The 14,615-nt window shown below is 40.5% G+C and overlaps 2 protein-coding genes across 8 annotated transcripts in view; one reads left to right on the top strand and one right to left on the bottom strand.

Annotated features, from left to right (window-relative positions):
• RAD54L2 (RAD54 like 2) overlaps window positions 1-14,615 on the top strand; it is a 126,148-nt gene that overhangs the window by 29,571 nt on the left and 81,962 nt on the right. The window lies entirely within an intron of this gene.
• On the bottom strand, window positions 10,776-11,288 carry LOC112665853 (cytochrome c oxidase assembly factor 3 homolog, mitochondrial-like). Its single transcript, XM_035702447.2, has one exon. The coding sequence runs from the start codon at window positions 11,286-11,288 to the stop codon at window positions 10,968-10,970; it is 321 nt and encodes a 106-aa protein (XP_035558340.1). The 3' UTR covers window positions 10,776-10,967.

Here is a 14,615-nt window from a genome sequence, read left to right as displayed (position 1 = left end):
TGTAGAGGTTGCAGTTTTTCAACGTTTTCTTTCCTTTTCAGCTTCATTGAACCTCAAGGGATTATTTCTTATCTGACTTACACCTACCCAGAAGATTGGTACCCTCCTCTTCTCCTAGGACTGCCATAGGGTCAGCAAGAGTATTTGTATTTGCAGTTTGCCTTTAATTCTTGGTCCTTGGTCTATTCAAATTTTTTTGTGTGTATGCAAAAACAGATGTGATTTAAAATGGATGTGTATTATACATAACTTTATCCATATTTCTAGGTGTTTTGCAGCAGGAGTATTTACAAGGTCTCCTGTCTGCCAAGGTACAAAGCAGAAGCAGGAAGCCCTTATCCAAATTGTTAGATGGACTTTATTCATTGTGGTGCTATGTTGTTGGTTTCTACTAGAAAGCTCTAGAGCTGTTGACCTGATATCATCTTCTGGTACTGTCCTACCTTCATGACTCTTGCATAACCAATATTCAAGTACTTACTCGCAGATAATAATTTTATAGGCTTTGGGGCAAAAGTGTAATCCATAGGGAAGCTGTAAAATATCACACTTAATCTTGGTTTTTACAAAATCTGAAATTTGAAATGGAATGTATCATAGTTCGTGATCAAGATAACTCCGCACTTAAAGGCATTTGTAAAATGATACAGGTTCTTTCCATACTTTTATGTTAGTGGCAGTTTTGAGCCCAAGCTCAAAATATGTATTATTATAATTTCAGTACTTTATTTATTGTAAAGAGTAACTTCAGTTAGTATAATACTAACATCTAGTCCAGAATATACAGAGGCACCCAAGTGGCTCAGTCAGTTAGGTGTCCAATTCGTGATTTTGACTCTGGGTCATGAGATCCAGCCCTTGTAGTTGGCTCCATGCTCATCAGAGAGTCTGCTCAAGATTCTCTCCCTTTGCTTGTACATGCATACGAGCGTGCTCTTTCTCAAATAAATCATATATATATATATATATATATATATATATATATATACACACACACACACACATATATACATATGTATATATATATACATAGCTGTATATATATATACACACAGACACACATATATGTATACACACACACACCCATATATATAGAGGCCTGCCTAGTATGTCATATCCAAACTAGTGCAAAAATAATTAATGATAATAACTTCATTAAGAACAACACTATCGGGCAGCTCGGGTGGCTCAGCGGTTTAGCACCCCCTTCAGCCCAGGATATGATTTTGGAGACCTGGGATCGAGTCCCTCCTCAGGGTCCCTGCAAGGAGCCTGCTTCTCCCTATGCCTGTCTCTCTCTCTCTCTCTCTCTCTCTACTCTCTATGTCTCTCATGAATAAATAAAAAAATAAATAAAAAAGCACTATCTTAAAATGGGACATTTGGCATGTGATGACCCTTACTTGTCCAAATTGTTTGCTGTGGAAGCCACTGTTTTTTTTTTTTCTTTTTTTAAGATTTTATTTATTTATTCATAGAGACACAGAGAGAGAGAGGCAGAGACATAGGCAGAGGGAGAAGCAGGCACCATGCAGGGAGCCCGATGTGGGACTGGATCCCGGGTCTCCAGGATCACGACCCGGGCTGCAGGCGGCGCTAAACCGCTGTGCCACTGGGGCTGCCCTTTTTTTTTTTTTTTTTTTAATCTTTATTTAATGGAATTAGGAGATTCTGGAACTACCTGTGACAGTAGTAGTTTAATAGTTTCTCAATTAGCTTGGCAGAATGGCAGCCTCTAGCCCTGCATTTCTAACTATGCCAGAGCCATCATTGTCTTAGCTGGGTTTTTTGTTTAGCTTCACTGTGATGTAACAGTGAGTCACACTCATTCTTGCATGCTGTGGTGAGCAGGAGGAAGGATTACCTCCTCATCTTGTCCTTTTTCTGTCACTCTTTTTCTCCTTTTTGTACATTTTTATTTGAGCCATGGTGCTGGGGCAATGTCCACTTGAGAACAAGCCACAAGAACAAGTAGCAATAACTAATTGTTGAGTAAATGATCAGAAGATTGGAACTTTCTTAATCTCACCCAAACACAGGCCTGGAGTCTCTGCCCTTGAGATTTGGCAGTTATCTCTAGGTGTTCCACTTGTATTCTTCACTCTCAGTCAACTAGATTATTCTAGGATGGTGGTTGCCAACTGTTGTAGGTCGGCATAGTAAGTGCTGATGGTGGCAGAGGCTTGTGGTTTAATTCCAGGGCAGCCTCACCCTGGTTTGAGAGAAACCATGTGGGTCTGGACTGTGCCCTTAACTGCATGAGGGTGAATGAATATCTTGGGCACCAGGGATCAAATAAGAGAGTGTGAATGTATTTAGGGCAAATGTTTAGTATAATTAGGGGGAAAATGCATTGTAAATTTCCTAGTGGGACAAAAATGTCATTTTCCATTTTTGTATTAGGGATGTAATTTTATTTTATTATTTTTTAAAAAATTTTATTTATTTATGAGACACAGAGAGAGAGAGAGAGAGAGGCAGAAACATAGGCAGAGGAAGAAGCAGGCTCCATGCAGGGAGCTCAATGTGGAACTTAATCCTGGGACTCCGGGATCATGCCCTGAGCCAAAGGCAGACGCTCAACCGCTGAGCCGCCCAGGCGTCCCATGGGACATCATTTTAAATTAAGACTAGATTTGGGATCCCTGGGTGGCGCAGCGGTTTAGCGCCTGCCTTTGGCCCAGGGCGCGATCCTGGAGATCCGGGATCGAATCCCACGTTAGGCTCCCGGTGCATGGAGCCTGCTTCTCCCTCTGCCTGTGTCTCTGCCTCTCTCTCTCTCACTGTGTGCCTATCATAAAAAAAAAAAAAAAAAGACTAGATTTGACTTGGTATTTGTTATTTACTCAAATGCTACAGATTTCTTTGGTGTCCCAAAATGACATTGATTCTTTCTGTTTTGGAGTCAGATAGTCTTATAGCTTCTTACTCTGCATCATTCTGTGAGGCATATATTTGTATTATTCCCATAATGCCTAGCATAGTGTCTTTTTATATCATATCTAGGTTTTGGACTGAATTCATCACTAACCTTTCTGCCTTTTCCTTTGACCATTCTTTCTACAAAATAACTGTCAGTTACTTTTTTCTTTAAAGTATTTCCTCAGACTTTTTGTTCATCTCAATCTGTGCCCTTTGTCCCCTCTACCAAGACAGTATCATGGCCATAAGATTCTTGTGTGAATTATCTTGGTTTCTGTACATCCTATATGGTGCAATGAAGTTACGGCTTGTTTTCATGGAATAAGCATCTTTATCTGAAGAGGGATGAGAGGTACCTGGTTTGGTGTGTGCATCTACTACACAAGCCATGTTCCAGTCTTTGAGAGATGGTCAACATCTGTTATCTTGTTTATAGAGATGAGGTTTTCCTGCAGGTCTTCTTCTTTTTTTCTTTCTTAAGATTTTATTTATTTGAGAGAGTGAATGCACATGAGAGAGAACATGAGTGGAGGAGAGGTGCAGAGGGAGAGGCCGACTCCCCACTGAGCAGAGAGCCAGACTCTGGGGCTTCATCCCAGGACCCTGGGATCATGACCTGAGCCAAAAGCAGATGCTTAACCCACTGAGCCACCAAGGCACCCCCTGCAGGTCCTCTTCTTACTTACAAAATCTGAAGCCTGAGTTTTGTCCAGACTCCATATGCTTTTCCCCAGAGAAGAGAGAAGTTTGAAAGAAGCAGTTTTTTTTTTTCTACTTCACTATATTGGCTTTAGGTCAAGTGTACACTCTTTTTTCCACTTAGTTTTGCTAATGTTCAGATATCACTGTTTTCATCAATACTCATGACCAGAGAGAGACATAGGGCAAGTGTACTTAAGTAAGTGGTTCAGTGGTATGAATTTTAAGCTCCTTATTTCTGTAATGCTGAAGTGCATGCATGCACATGCATCTGTGTGTGTGTGTGTGTGTGTATGTGTGTGTAGGAGCCTAAGAACTGAGCACAGGTTCAGTAACCTTGGCCATAAGTAACAGTGAAACATGTAATCTAGATAAATTACATAAGGCTCCTTAGAAGACTATTCAGATTGGACCACATCTATACAAAGAGGGAGGATGAGCTGGTGAGTCCAATTTCTACCTGCCTGTGGGGTGCTATTTGTTTATGATATTGACCAGACCTAGAGCCTTCCAGAGGGAACCCAGGTGAGACTTGCCTCAGAGATGATTCCAGCTCCTGCTGGGCTCAAGAGAAGAGAGAGAGAGAGGCCTATCTCCTACCCAGGACATCCTGTCTGCACATGGGGATGCTGGGAAGCTTAATTATAAGCCTTTTAACCCTACATTTTTGTGTCTTAAAGAAAAGGAAGTTTCATACTGATGTGTTACTAATTAACTATAGAGAATAGTCAGATAGGTAATCTTTCAATTCTGTACTTTGAAATAAGATTTTCGTACTCAAGTGTTTAAATCTTTGGAGAACTAGGAATAGATAATTTTATTCTCTTGTTAAACTGTCTTTTAGAAGATTTTTAATTTCGTTGTGTATTTCTTAAATGCTTCATGTGTAATTCCTAAAGGCATTTTCTTTTTTCTTTTTTTTTAAAGATTTTATTTATTTATTCATGCTAGTCACACAGAGAGAGGCAGAGACACAGGCAGAGGGGAGAAGCAGGCTCCATGCAGGGAGCCTGACGTGGAATTCGATCCCGGGTCTCCAGGATCGCGCCCCGGGCCAAAGGCAGGTGCCAAACCACTGCGCCACCCAGGGATCCCGCATTTTCTTTTTTCTTAAAGATTTATTTATTTGAGAGAGAGAGAGAGAGCGCAAGCATGTGTATGCTTGTACACATGAGTAGGTTAAGGGGCAGAGGGAGAGAGAGGGGAAGCAGTCTCCCCCCTGAGCGGAGAGCCCAGACAGGGGGCTCAGTCTCAGGACCCTGAGATCATGACCTGTGCTAAAATCAAGAGTTGGATGCTTAATGGACTGAGCCACCCAGCAGCGCCCCCCACCCCAAAGACATTTTCTTTGGGAAACATGATATTGATACAATACTATTGTATAACCTATAGTTCATATTCAGTTGCTTCAACTGTTGTCCTCAGGACTGGCTTTTATAGCTATTTTCTTCCCCAGGTCCAAGATCTAATCCAGGATCCCACATTGCATTTAGTCTCCTCTAATCTGAAACAATTTTTCAAGAATTATTTTACATATATGGTGGGGTGCACACAGTTAGCCCCACTATTCTTACCTTCTAGTTTGCATTCTAATCCTGACTTCCTCATGGCATTCTAGAGAAGGGTGCTGCCACTTTGAGAAGAAAGGGGTTGTATTTGAATAGGACTCATTTTTATTCTTCCACGTTTGGCAGCTGCTAATAGATTTGGTAGTGTAAGAGGGTGTGTTGTTGGCTAAGGGAAGTATCTAATAGACAGGTAATGGTTAGACTTTATATGTATTTTGAACTGCTTAAATTACTAATGATCCTTATTGGTTCTGTGAGTTTTCTCCTCATAATCAGTTTTTATCGTCCATTAGAAATACAGAAAAGAATGCATCTGAAACAGATTTGACTGATCTGTGGTTCTTTTCCTTTTTTGTGATTTGAGAGGTGAACCTAATATGGATTTTCATTTTTAATCTCTGCACCACTTAATAATCTAAGTCCACCAGAAATGTGACATTTAATAGTTTAAAGGTGCAGGTTACCTCTTGCATTGAAGTAAATACACAATTTATTTTTGTACATGGGAAGTCAAGAAACAGTGGATCTTCAGACTTTCTGTACTTTTCATATATAATTTTTTTTCTGTGATTTGTCACTTAAATCCTTGTGGCACTGGGATGTTTTCCAGTACCAGTAACCAATTCTCTGATTCTCCAGATACCGAGCAGGGATCCAACAATTCATTTCTGACACTATCTCGATTTAGCAGAGACCCTAAGGCTAAGGACGAACTCCTGCAAGACTTGCCCCTACTTCAGATGCCAGCTGCAAGTCCTTGATTACCCATACTTCTGACTGACCGTAAATCAAGAGTTCCGTGACTCTCTCCTTTGGCTCAGTAATTTCTTTCTTTTTTTTTTTTTTTAAAGATTTTATTTATATGTTCATGAGAGACACAGAGAGAGAGGCAGAGACATAGAGGGAGAAGCAGTCTCCTTGCAGGGAGCCTGATGCAGGACTTGATCCCAGCACCGGGATCACGTCCTGAGCCAGTGGTAGACACTCAATCGCTGAGCCACCCAGGTGTCCTTGGCTCAGTAATTTCTTTTTTTTTTTTAATAATAAATTTATTTTTTATTGGTGTTCAATTTGCCAACATACAGAATAACACCCAGTGCTCATCCCGTCAAGTGCCCCCCTCAGTGCCCGTCACCCATTCACCCCCACCCCGCGCCCTCCTCCCCTTCCACCACCCCTAGTTCGTTTCCCAGAGTTAGGAGTCTTTCATGTTCTGTCTCCCTTTGATATTTCCTACCCATTTCTTCTCCCTTCCCTTCTATTCCCTTTCACTATTATTTATATTCCCCAAATGAATGAGACCATATAATGTTTGTCCTTCTCTGATTGACTCATTTCACTCAGCATAATACCCTCCAGGTCCATCCACGTTGAAGCAAATGGTGGGTATTTGTCATTTCTAATTCCTGAGTAATATTCCATTGTATACATAAACCACATCTTCTTTATCCATTCATCTTTCGATAGACACCGAGGCTCCTTCCACAGTTTGGCTATTGTGGACATTGCTGCTATAAACATCGGGGTGCAGGTGTCCCGGCATTTCATTGCATCTGTATCTTTGGGGTAAATCCCCAACAGTGCAATTGCTGGGTCATAGGGCAGGTCTATTTTTAACTCTTTGAGGAACCTCCACACAGTTTTCCAGAGTGGCTGTACCATTTCACATTCCCACCAACAGTGTATGATGCAAAAATTCTCAACAAGATACTAGCCAATAGGATCCAACAGTACATTAAGAAAATTATTCACCATGACCAAGTAGGACTTATTCCCGGGACACAAGGCTGGTTCAACACTCGTAAAACAATCAATGTGATTCATCATATCAGCAAGAGAAAAACCAAGAACCATATGATCCTCTCATTAGATGCAGAGAAAGCATTTGACAAAATACAGCATCCATTCCTGATCAAAACTCTTCAGAGTGTAGGGATAGAGGGAACATTCCTCAACATCTTAAAAGCCATCTACGAAAAGCCCACAGCAAATATCATTCTCAATGGGGAAGCACTGGGAGCCTTTCCCCTAAGATCAGGAACAAGACAGGGATGTCCACTCTCACCACTGCTATTCAACATAGTACTAGAAGTCCTAGCCTCAGCAATCAGACAACAAAAAGACATTAAAGGCATTCGAATTGGCAAAGAAGAAGTCAAACTCTCCCTCTTCGCCGATGACATGATACTCTACATAGAAAACCCAAAAGCCTCCACCCCAAGATTGCTAGAACTCATATAGCAATTTGGCAGCATGGCAGGATACAAAGTCAATGCCCAGAAGTCAGTGGCATTTCTATACACTAACAATGAGACTGAAGAAAGAGAAATTAAGGAGTCAATCCCGTTTACAATTGCATCCAAAAGCATAAGATACCTAGGAATAAACCTAACCAAAGAGGTAAAGGATCTATACCCTAAAACTATAGAACACTTCTGAAAGAAATTGAGGAAAACACAAAGAGATGGAAAAATATTCCATGCTCATGGATTGGCAGAATTAATATTGTGAAAATGTCAATGTTACCCAGGGCAATTTACACGTTTAATGCAATCCCTATCAAAATACCATGGACTTTTTTCAGAGAGTTAGGACAAATTATTTTAAGATTTGTGTGGAATCAGAAAAGACCCCGAATAGCCAGGGGAATTTTAAAAAAGAGAATCATAGCTGGGGGCATCACAATGCCAGATTTCAGGTTGTACTACAAAGCTGTGGTCATCAAGACAGTGTGGTACTGGCACAAAAACAGACACATAGATCAATGGAACAGAATAGAGAATCCAGAAGTGGACCCTCAACTTTATGGTCAACTAATATTCGATAAAGGAGGAAAGACTATCCACTGGAAGAAAGACAGTCTCTTCAATAAATGGTGCTGGGAAAATTGGACATCCACATGCAGAAGAATGAAACTAGACCACTCTCTTGCACCATACACAAAGATAAACTCAAAATGGCTCAGTAATTTCTAAGAATGACTCTTAGAACTCAGGAACATACTTTGATTATGTTTACCGGTTTATTTTAAAGGATGTAGATCAGAACAGCCAAATGGAAGAAGACGCCTAGGGGATGCATAGGGCAAGGTATAGAGGAGGGGTGGCATGGAGCTCAATACCTTTTCTAGTTGTGCCATTCCCCTAGTATCTTGATGTGTTCACTGACCTCAGAAGCTCTCTGAATCTAAATGTTCAAGAGTTTTTATAGAGCTTAATCTCCAGCTCCCCATCTCCATCTTGGGAGGTTGGTGGGTAGGGCTGAAAGTGCCAACCTTCTAGACTCAATCTTTCTGATGACCAGTCCCATCCTGAGGCTATCTGGGGGCCCCACCCAAGTCACTTCATTGGCACAAATTCAGGTCTGATCAAAAGGAGGCTCAGTGTAAACAGCAAAAGACACTCTTGTCACTCAGAAAATTCCAAGGATTTTGGGAGCTCTGCCAGGAACCAGGGGAAAAGACCAAATACATTTTTGTTTTGTACCACAAGCACCATAGGGGTCTGCACCTGACTAATATTACCATTTATTTTAGAACTGAGAGAAGCAGAGCCAGAAGAGTTTACCTATGTTGGGGCACCTGCCTGGCTGGCTTCATTGGTAGAGCATGCAACTCTTGTTCTCAAGGCCATGAGTTCAAGCCTCATGTTGGGTGTGGAACCTACTTTAAAAAAAGAAAAAAGATATTAAGAATTTACCTATGTGTTTAAGAGCTAAGCACACGGAGTGCCCAAGTCACTTGGCAAAGCCAAAGTGAAAAACTTGAGTAACCATGTAAAAACAGTCATGTTAGTATGTTGTATTTTTTTCCTGTAGAATATTTTGGAAATATGAGTATATGTCATAAAATAGTAGCCCTACATTAAAACTTTTGTCTGTAATAGATGCCATTTTAGGAAAAACCATAGTATGTAACCTGTATACCATGTAGTTACAGCTATTTTAAAATGAATGACAATTGGAACTCAAAAGTGATCCATATCAACTCGGAAAATTGTGTTTATTGTTTGTATTATAGAAGGATTTATGTAGAGTTTCTGCTATAGTCTTATTTTTAAAAGCTTTGGTTTGTCGAAATGCTACTGGCTTAGAAGTTTTCAGGATTGTGTCTGGTGGATAGGTTGACTAGATACAGAGAAGTCTTCACCAAAGTTGGTGCCTAATGTTTGCAGGGCTCTCATGCCTCATCCTCTATATTCAGAGATTCAGGAAACTTACTTTCTTCTTTTTCTTTTCTTTTTTTTTTTTTAATCACCCTCACATTATACTGGTGGTGTGTGTTTATGATTGAGAGAGAGAGGGAGAGGATTTTTCAGAGCCCATGTCCCTCTGAGGAGCAGAGCCTATATCACACAGCCTTCTCGTAGCCAAAGCTGTCACTCTGCTTTAGCTTATATCTTCCCAACACGATTGTTTATCACCCTCTTTCTCCCTTTTTTTTCCAGCTGACTCCATGGAGAATAAAATGAGTTTTTAAAATTTGCTTCCCTCAGTAGCAGCCTTCTAGAGTTTTATTACTACTTCTTCAAAATGCCTGGGACTGATCCTGCAGGGATATGCTGCTCAGTGACCTCTTGGATGAAGGACCTAAGTTAGGGAAGCTTTGGGGGCAAGCACAGGGAACCTCAGCCCTTGACCATTTTATTTATTTTTAAAAATGTTATATTTATTTTTAAAAATGTTTTATTTATTTTTAAAGATTTTATTTATTCATGAGAGACAGAGAGAGAGAGAGAGAGAGAGAGAATGAGAAAGGCAGAGACACAGGCAGAGGGAGAAGCAGGCTCCATGTAGGTAGCCCTATGTGGGACTCGATCCTGGGATTCCAGGATCATGCCCTGAGCCAAAGGCAGGTGCTAAACCGCTGAGCCACCCAGACATCCCAACCCTTGACCACTTATTTAAAGTGGCATGTGGATAGCAGAGATTCCATAGCAAAAGTAAAAATTTGACTTTGGAAATGTAATATTAACTTAAGTCACTGGGAAAGTTTGCCCTTGATGGTTAATTATATTTATAAAATAACCCATGTATATCATTAATATATTAGATTAATCTTGTACTTTTTGTTTGAATACAGAATGGAGCTGTTTAAATATTTATGTTATTCATGTAATGTGGTTCTGTTTGTTACATTTTTTAAAAAATGCTAATTTTTCTTTATGATACCTGAAAATAGGGACTCTAAGACCATAGATCTCAAACACTTTGTTCTTAAATCCTTTTATACTTTAAAAATTATTGAAGGATCCCATAAAGCTTTTGTTTATATGGTTTATAATGGTCAATGTTTACTGTGTTAGAAACTAAAACAAAAATATCAATTTCTTTAAAAAAATTATAAACTCTTTATTTATTAAAACATAATTTTTTTTTTTTTGGCTCCAAGAGAGGTGACTCAGTTTATTATTCTCAACCTAACTCCATCTTTCCCACTTCAGGCTCCAACATTATACACAGCTGCCACCTCCATAACAGTTAAGCCCCAGGGAGGTAAAGAGGGTAAACCGCAAAGTCTGAAAGCCTGAGAAAAGCCAAGGTTATACAGCTCTCAAAAAATGAAACAAACTACAAGAAGGGCTCAGTGGACACAGTTTGTGTAAGGTGGGCAATACTCCCTTGACCTGGCCAAATGCAATAAATTCTTGGGCTCACTCATCGTTCAAGGTTGAGGCCATCAATGCTGTGTGCAGGCTTGGATTTCCACAGGGTCACCGGGCATCATCCACCACGTGAAAGGAGCTCCAGCGGGTTGGAGACGTGCAGTGTCCATCTGGTTCAGGGTCCTGATGCCCTCGCGAGGGCTAGGGCTCGGGCAGCTTTGGCCTCATCCTCTAGCTCATCTAGGAAACGCTCCTGGGACACGGAGTAGAAGGTGTAGCCATAAATAGCTAACACCACAGCCCTGATGCCCAGGCTGGTCAGGATGTTCTGGGTCCGCCTTTGCGGCAGCCTCTTCTGCCACTTGGCGAGCTCCACTTGCCGCATGAACTGCAGCTGCGCGGGAGTCAGCTTCTCCCGGGTCGGGTCAATGCACTGAGCCACAGGGGCCTGTCCGCTCTTAGCATTGAGAGAGTCACCTGCACCAGGCACTGCCATGTTGCTGCTCCACCCTTCGTAGTCCAAAACATAAATAATTTTTAATAAAAAATAACTATATTTTCCAAAATGAAAAAATTAGGAGTAGAATTGTTTTACAGATTTGAAAATTTGAAAATGTCTGATTGAATAGAGACAGATTCTCAGATCTGCTTCTTTATGTCGTGACTTACTGTTTTGTTGACTTACTGTATTGTTGAAGCAGATGAAGAATGTAGTTGGAAAAGGGAGGACTATGTTAATAGCCTTTTCAGATAATTGTATTCTTTGATGCTGTACCATAACTCTGACTAGTGGTAGTTTCAAGATTAATTGTAATATGGAATTTGAAATTATATCAAAGAACTGTTTATATTCTGTTGCATTAAAATCTATTGGTCTATCTTGCACTTTGAATGACTCTTTAACCTATGCATGATTTTTACTTTGTGGCTGCCTTGAAAGAGTCTTGAGGATCCCAGGGGTCCCTGGACCACCCTCTGAGAACTGCTGTCATAGAATCTGGAAGATGAACTTGGGTCTATCTCCTGGGTAGTGTAAAAGGGATGATGGAAGCTGAGGGAGAACTGATTTGACCAAGGTTGTGCAACTAGTTTCCCATAAAGCATGGCTAGAATTTAGATTTCTTGACTGATTCTATAAACATGGCTCCAGTTCCTCGTTGTGCTTGGTGCTGAGTCCCTGGACCTGGCTTCACTGCATTGCCATTTAGAGAGAGTTGTCTCCTGTGGCCCTGCTCCTTGGAGTCCTGAATGTTTTGTTCACCTTCTCTTCCTTATTCTGTCTTAATTAAGGTCCATATTGCCAGAAGTCTCCTTAGATTTCCAAATAAAATATTTTGAGCTGTGTCACTTTCTAGCTCTGTGGCTGCGGCTGTATGTATTAAATGTGTTTTTAAGTAACTGAAAGATAATCAAAAGGCATTTGGACTACATATATGTGTCAGGTTTTTCTCTTGCCCAGAAAAGGTGTTTTGAAATAACTTAAGAGATCCATAGTGGATCTCTCAGCAGGCTGGAAGAATCCTTTTGATACTCTGTGAGTACTGGAAATGGACTAAACTTTTTTTTTTGTAAGTCTTTGAATTATATAAACTGCTTGAATAATGCAATTTCTTTGGATAAGTGTTGCCTAAAGTTTTAGACTGAATGTTTTCATGCTCTTAAGGCTTTCCCCCCTTGTATATTAGCATAAATGCATGGTTTTGTTTATATTCTTAATGGAAAAAGAAGTGTGTGTGGCACTCGGCTGTGGAATTGCTTTGAGATAATTTGAGGAAATTTAATACAACTCAAGGTCACCAAAATTAATGAGGACATGGCAGTTTAGAATAGTTTCTTTCTTTCTTTCTTTTTTAAGATTTTATTTATTTATTCATGAGAGACAGAGAGAGAGAGGCAGAGAGAGAAGCAGGCTCCATGAAGGGAGCCCTATGTGGGACTTGATCCCGGGACCCTGGGATCATGACCCTGAGCTGAAGACAGATGCTCAACAGCTGAGCCACCCAGGCATCCCTTGGAATGGTTTCTTTTATATCAAACACAGCATCAGGATGCTGCTGAGGACCAGAAAGACATCTCTGAAATTGCATGGGCTGCCCTGAAGGGGGGAGGCAGTATGTGCCACATGAACTGTGTGTTTATGATTTGAGTGTAGACTCTCTAAGCATGGTCTGCTTTGTGAAGACTTTGCAAGTATGTGTTTGTCTTTGTGTTTTTCTCTTCTGTGTATTCTCTTCCCCAGGGTTGTGTCTTAGGGCTGTGCCCGCATGATTAATTTCACTGATTCTTGGCTAGGCACTGCTTTATAGACAGGTGTCCATGTTTTTGAACTTAGCAAATCAGAGGAACCTTTTTCTTCATCTTAAGATTGAAGGTCTTAGGATTGAAGATGGAAGGCAGTGTGGCAGGATACAAAATCAGTGCCCAGAAATCAGTGGCATTTCTATACACAAACAATGACACTGAAGAAAGAGAAATTAAGGCATCAATCCCATTTACCATTGCACCCAAAAGTATAAGATACCTAGAAATAAACCTAACCAAAGAGGTAAAGGATCTATACCCTAAAAACTACAGGATACTTCTGAAAGAAATTGAGGAAAACACAAAGATATGGAAAAATATTCCATGCTCATGGATTGGAAGAATTAATATTGTGAAAATGTCAATGCTACCCAGGGCAGTTTTCACATTCCATGCATTCCCTATCAAAATACCATGGACTTTCTTCAGAGAGTTGGAACAAATAATCTTAAGATTTATGTGGAATCAGAAAAGACCCCGAATAGCCAGTGGAATATTGAAAAAGAAAACCAGACCCCGAATAGCCAGCATCACAATGCTGGATTTCAAGTTGTACTACAAAGCTGTGATCATCAAGCTGTGTGTTTTGTGGTACTGGCACAAAAACAGACACATAGATCAATGGAACAGAATAGAGAACCCAGAAATGGCCTTTCAACTCTATGGTCAACTAATATTCGACAAAGCAGGAAAGACCATCCACTGGAAAAAGGACAGTCTCTTCAATAAATGGTGCTGGGAAAATTGGACATCCATATGCAGAAGAATGTAACTAGACCATTCTCTTATACCATACACCAAGATAAACTCAAAATGAATGAAAGATCTAAATGTGAGACAAGAATCCATCAAAATCCTAGAGGAGAACACAGGCAACACCTTTTTTGAACTTGGTCACAGCAACTTCTTGCAAGATACATCTATGAAGGCAAGAGAAACAAAAGCAAAAATGAACTATTGGGACTTTTTTAAAAAATTTTATTTTATTTATTCATGAGAGACACACAGAGAGGCAGAGACATAGGCAGAGGGAGAAGCAGGCTCCACGCAGGGAGCCTGACACAGGACTCGATCCTGGGACCCTAGGATCACACCTGGGCCAAAGGCAGGCGCCAATCTGCTGAGTCACCCGGGGATCCCCGAACTGTTGGGACTTAATCAAGATATAAAACTTCTGCACAGCAAAAGAAACAGTCAACAAAACTAAAAGACAACCTAACAGAATGGGAGAAGATATTTGCAAATGACATATCAGATAAAGGGCTAGTATCCCAGAACTATTAAGAACTTATTAAACAAAGAAACAAACATTCCAATCATGAAATGGGCAAAAGACATGAACAGAAATTTCACAGAGGAAGACACAGACATGACCAACAAGCACATGAGAAAATGCTCCGCATCCCTTGCCATCAGGGAAATACAAATCAAAACCACAATGAGATGCCACCTCACACCAGTGAGAACAGTAAAAATTAACAAGACAGGAAACAACAAATGTTGGAGAGGATGTGGAGAAAGG

Source organism: Canis lupus, chromosome 20 (genome assembly GCF_003254725.2).
Source record: "Canis lupus dingo isolate Sandy chromosome 20, ASM325472v2, whole genome shotgun sequence".
NCBI classification, from domain to species: Eukaryota; Metazoa; Chordata; class Mammalia; order Carnivora; family Canidae; genus Canis; species Canis lupus.
The sequence above is the reverse complement of the archived record's forward strand: the minus strand, read 5'-3'. Positions and strand labels throughout refer to the sequence as shown.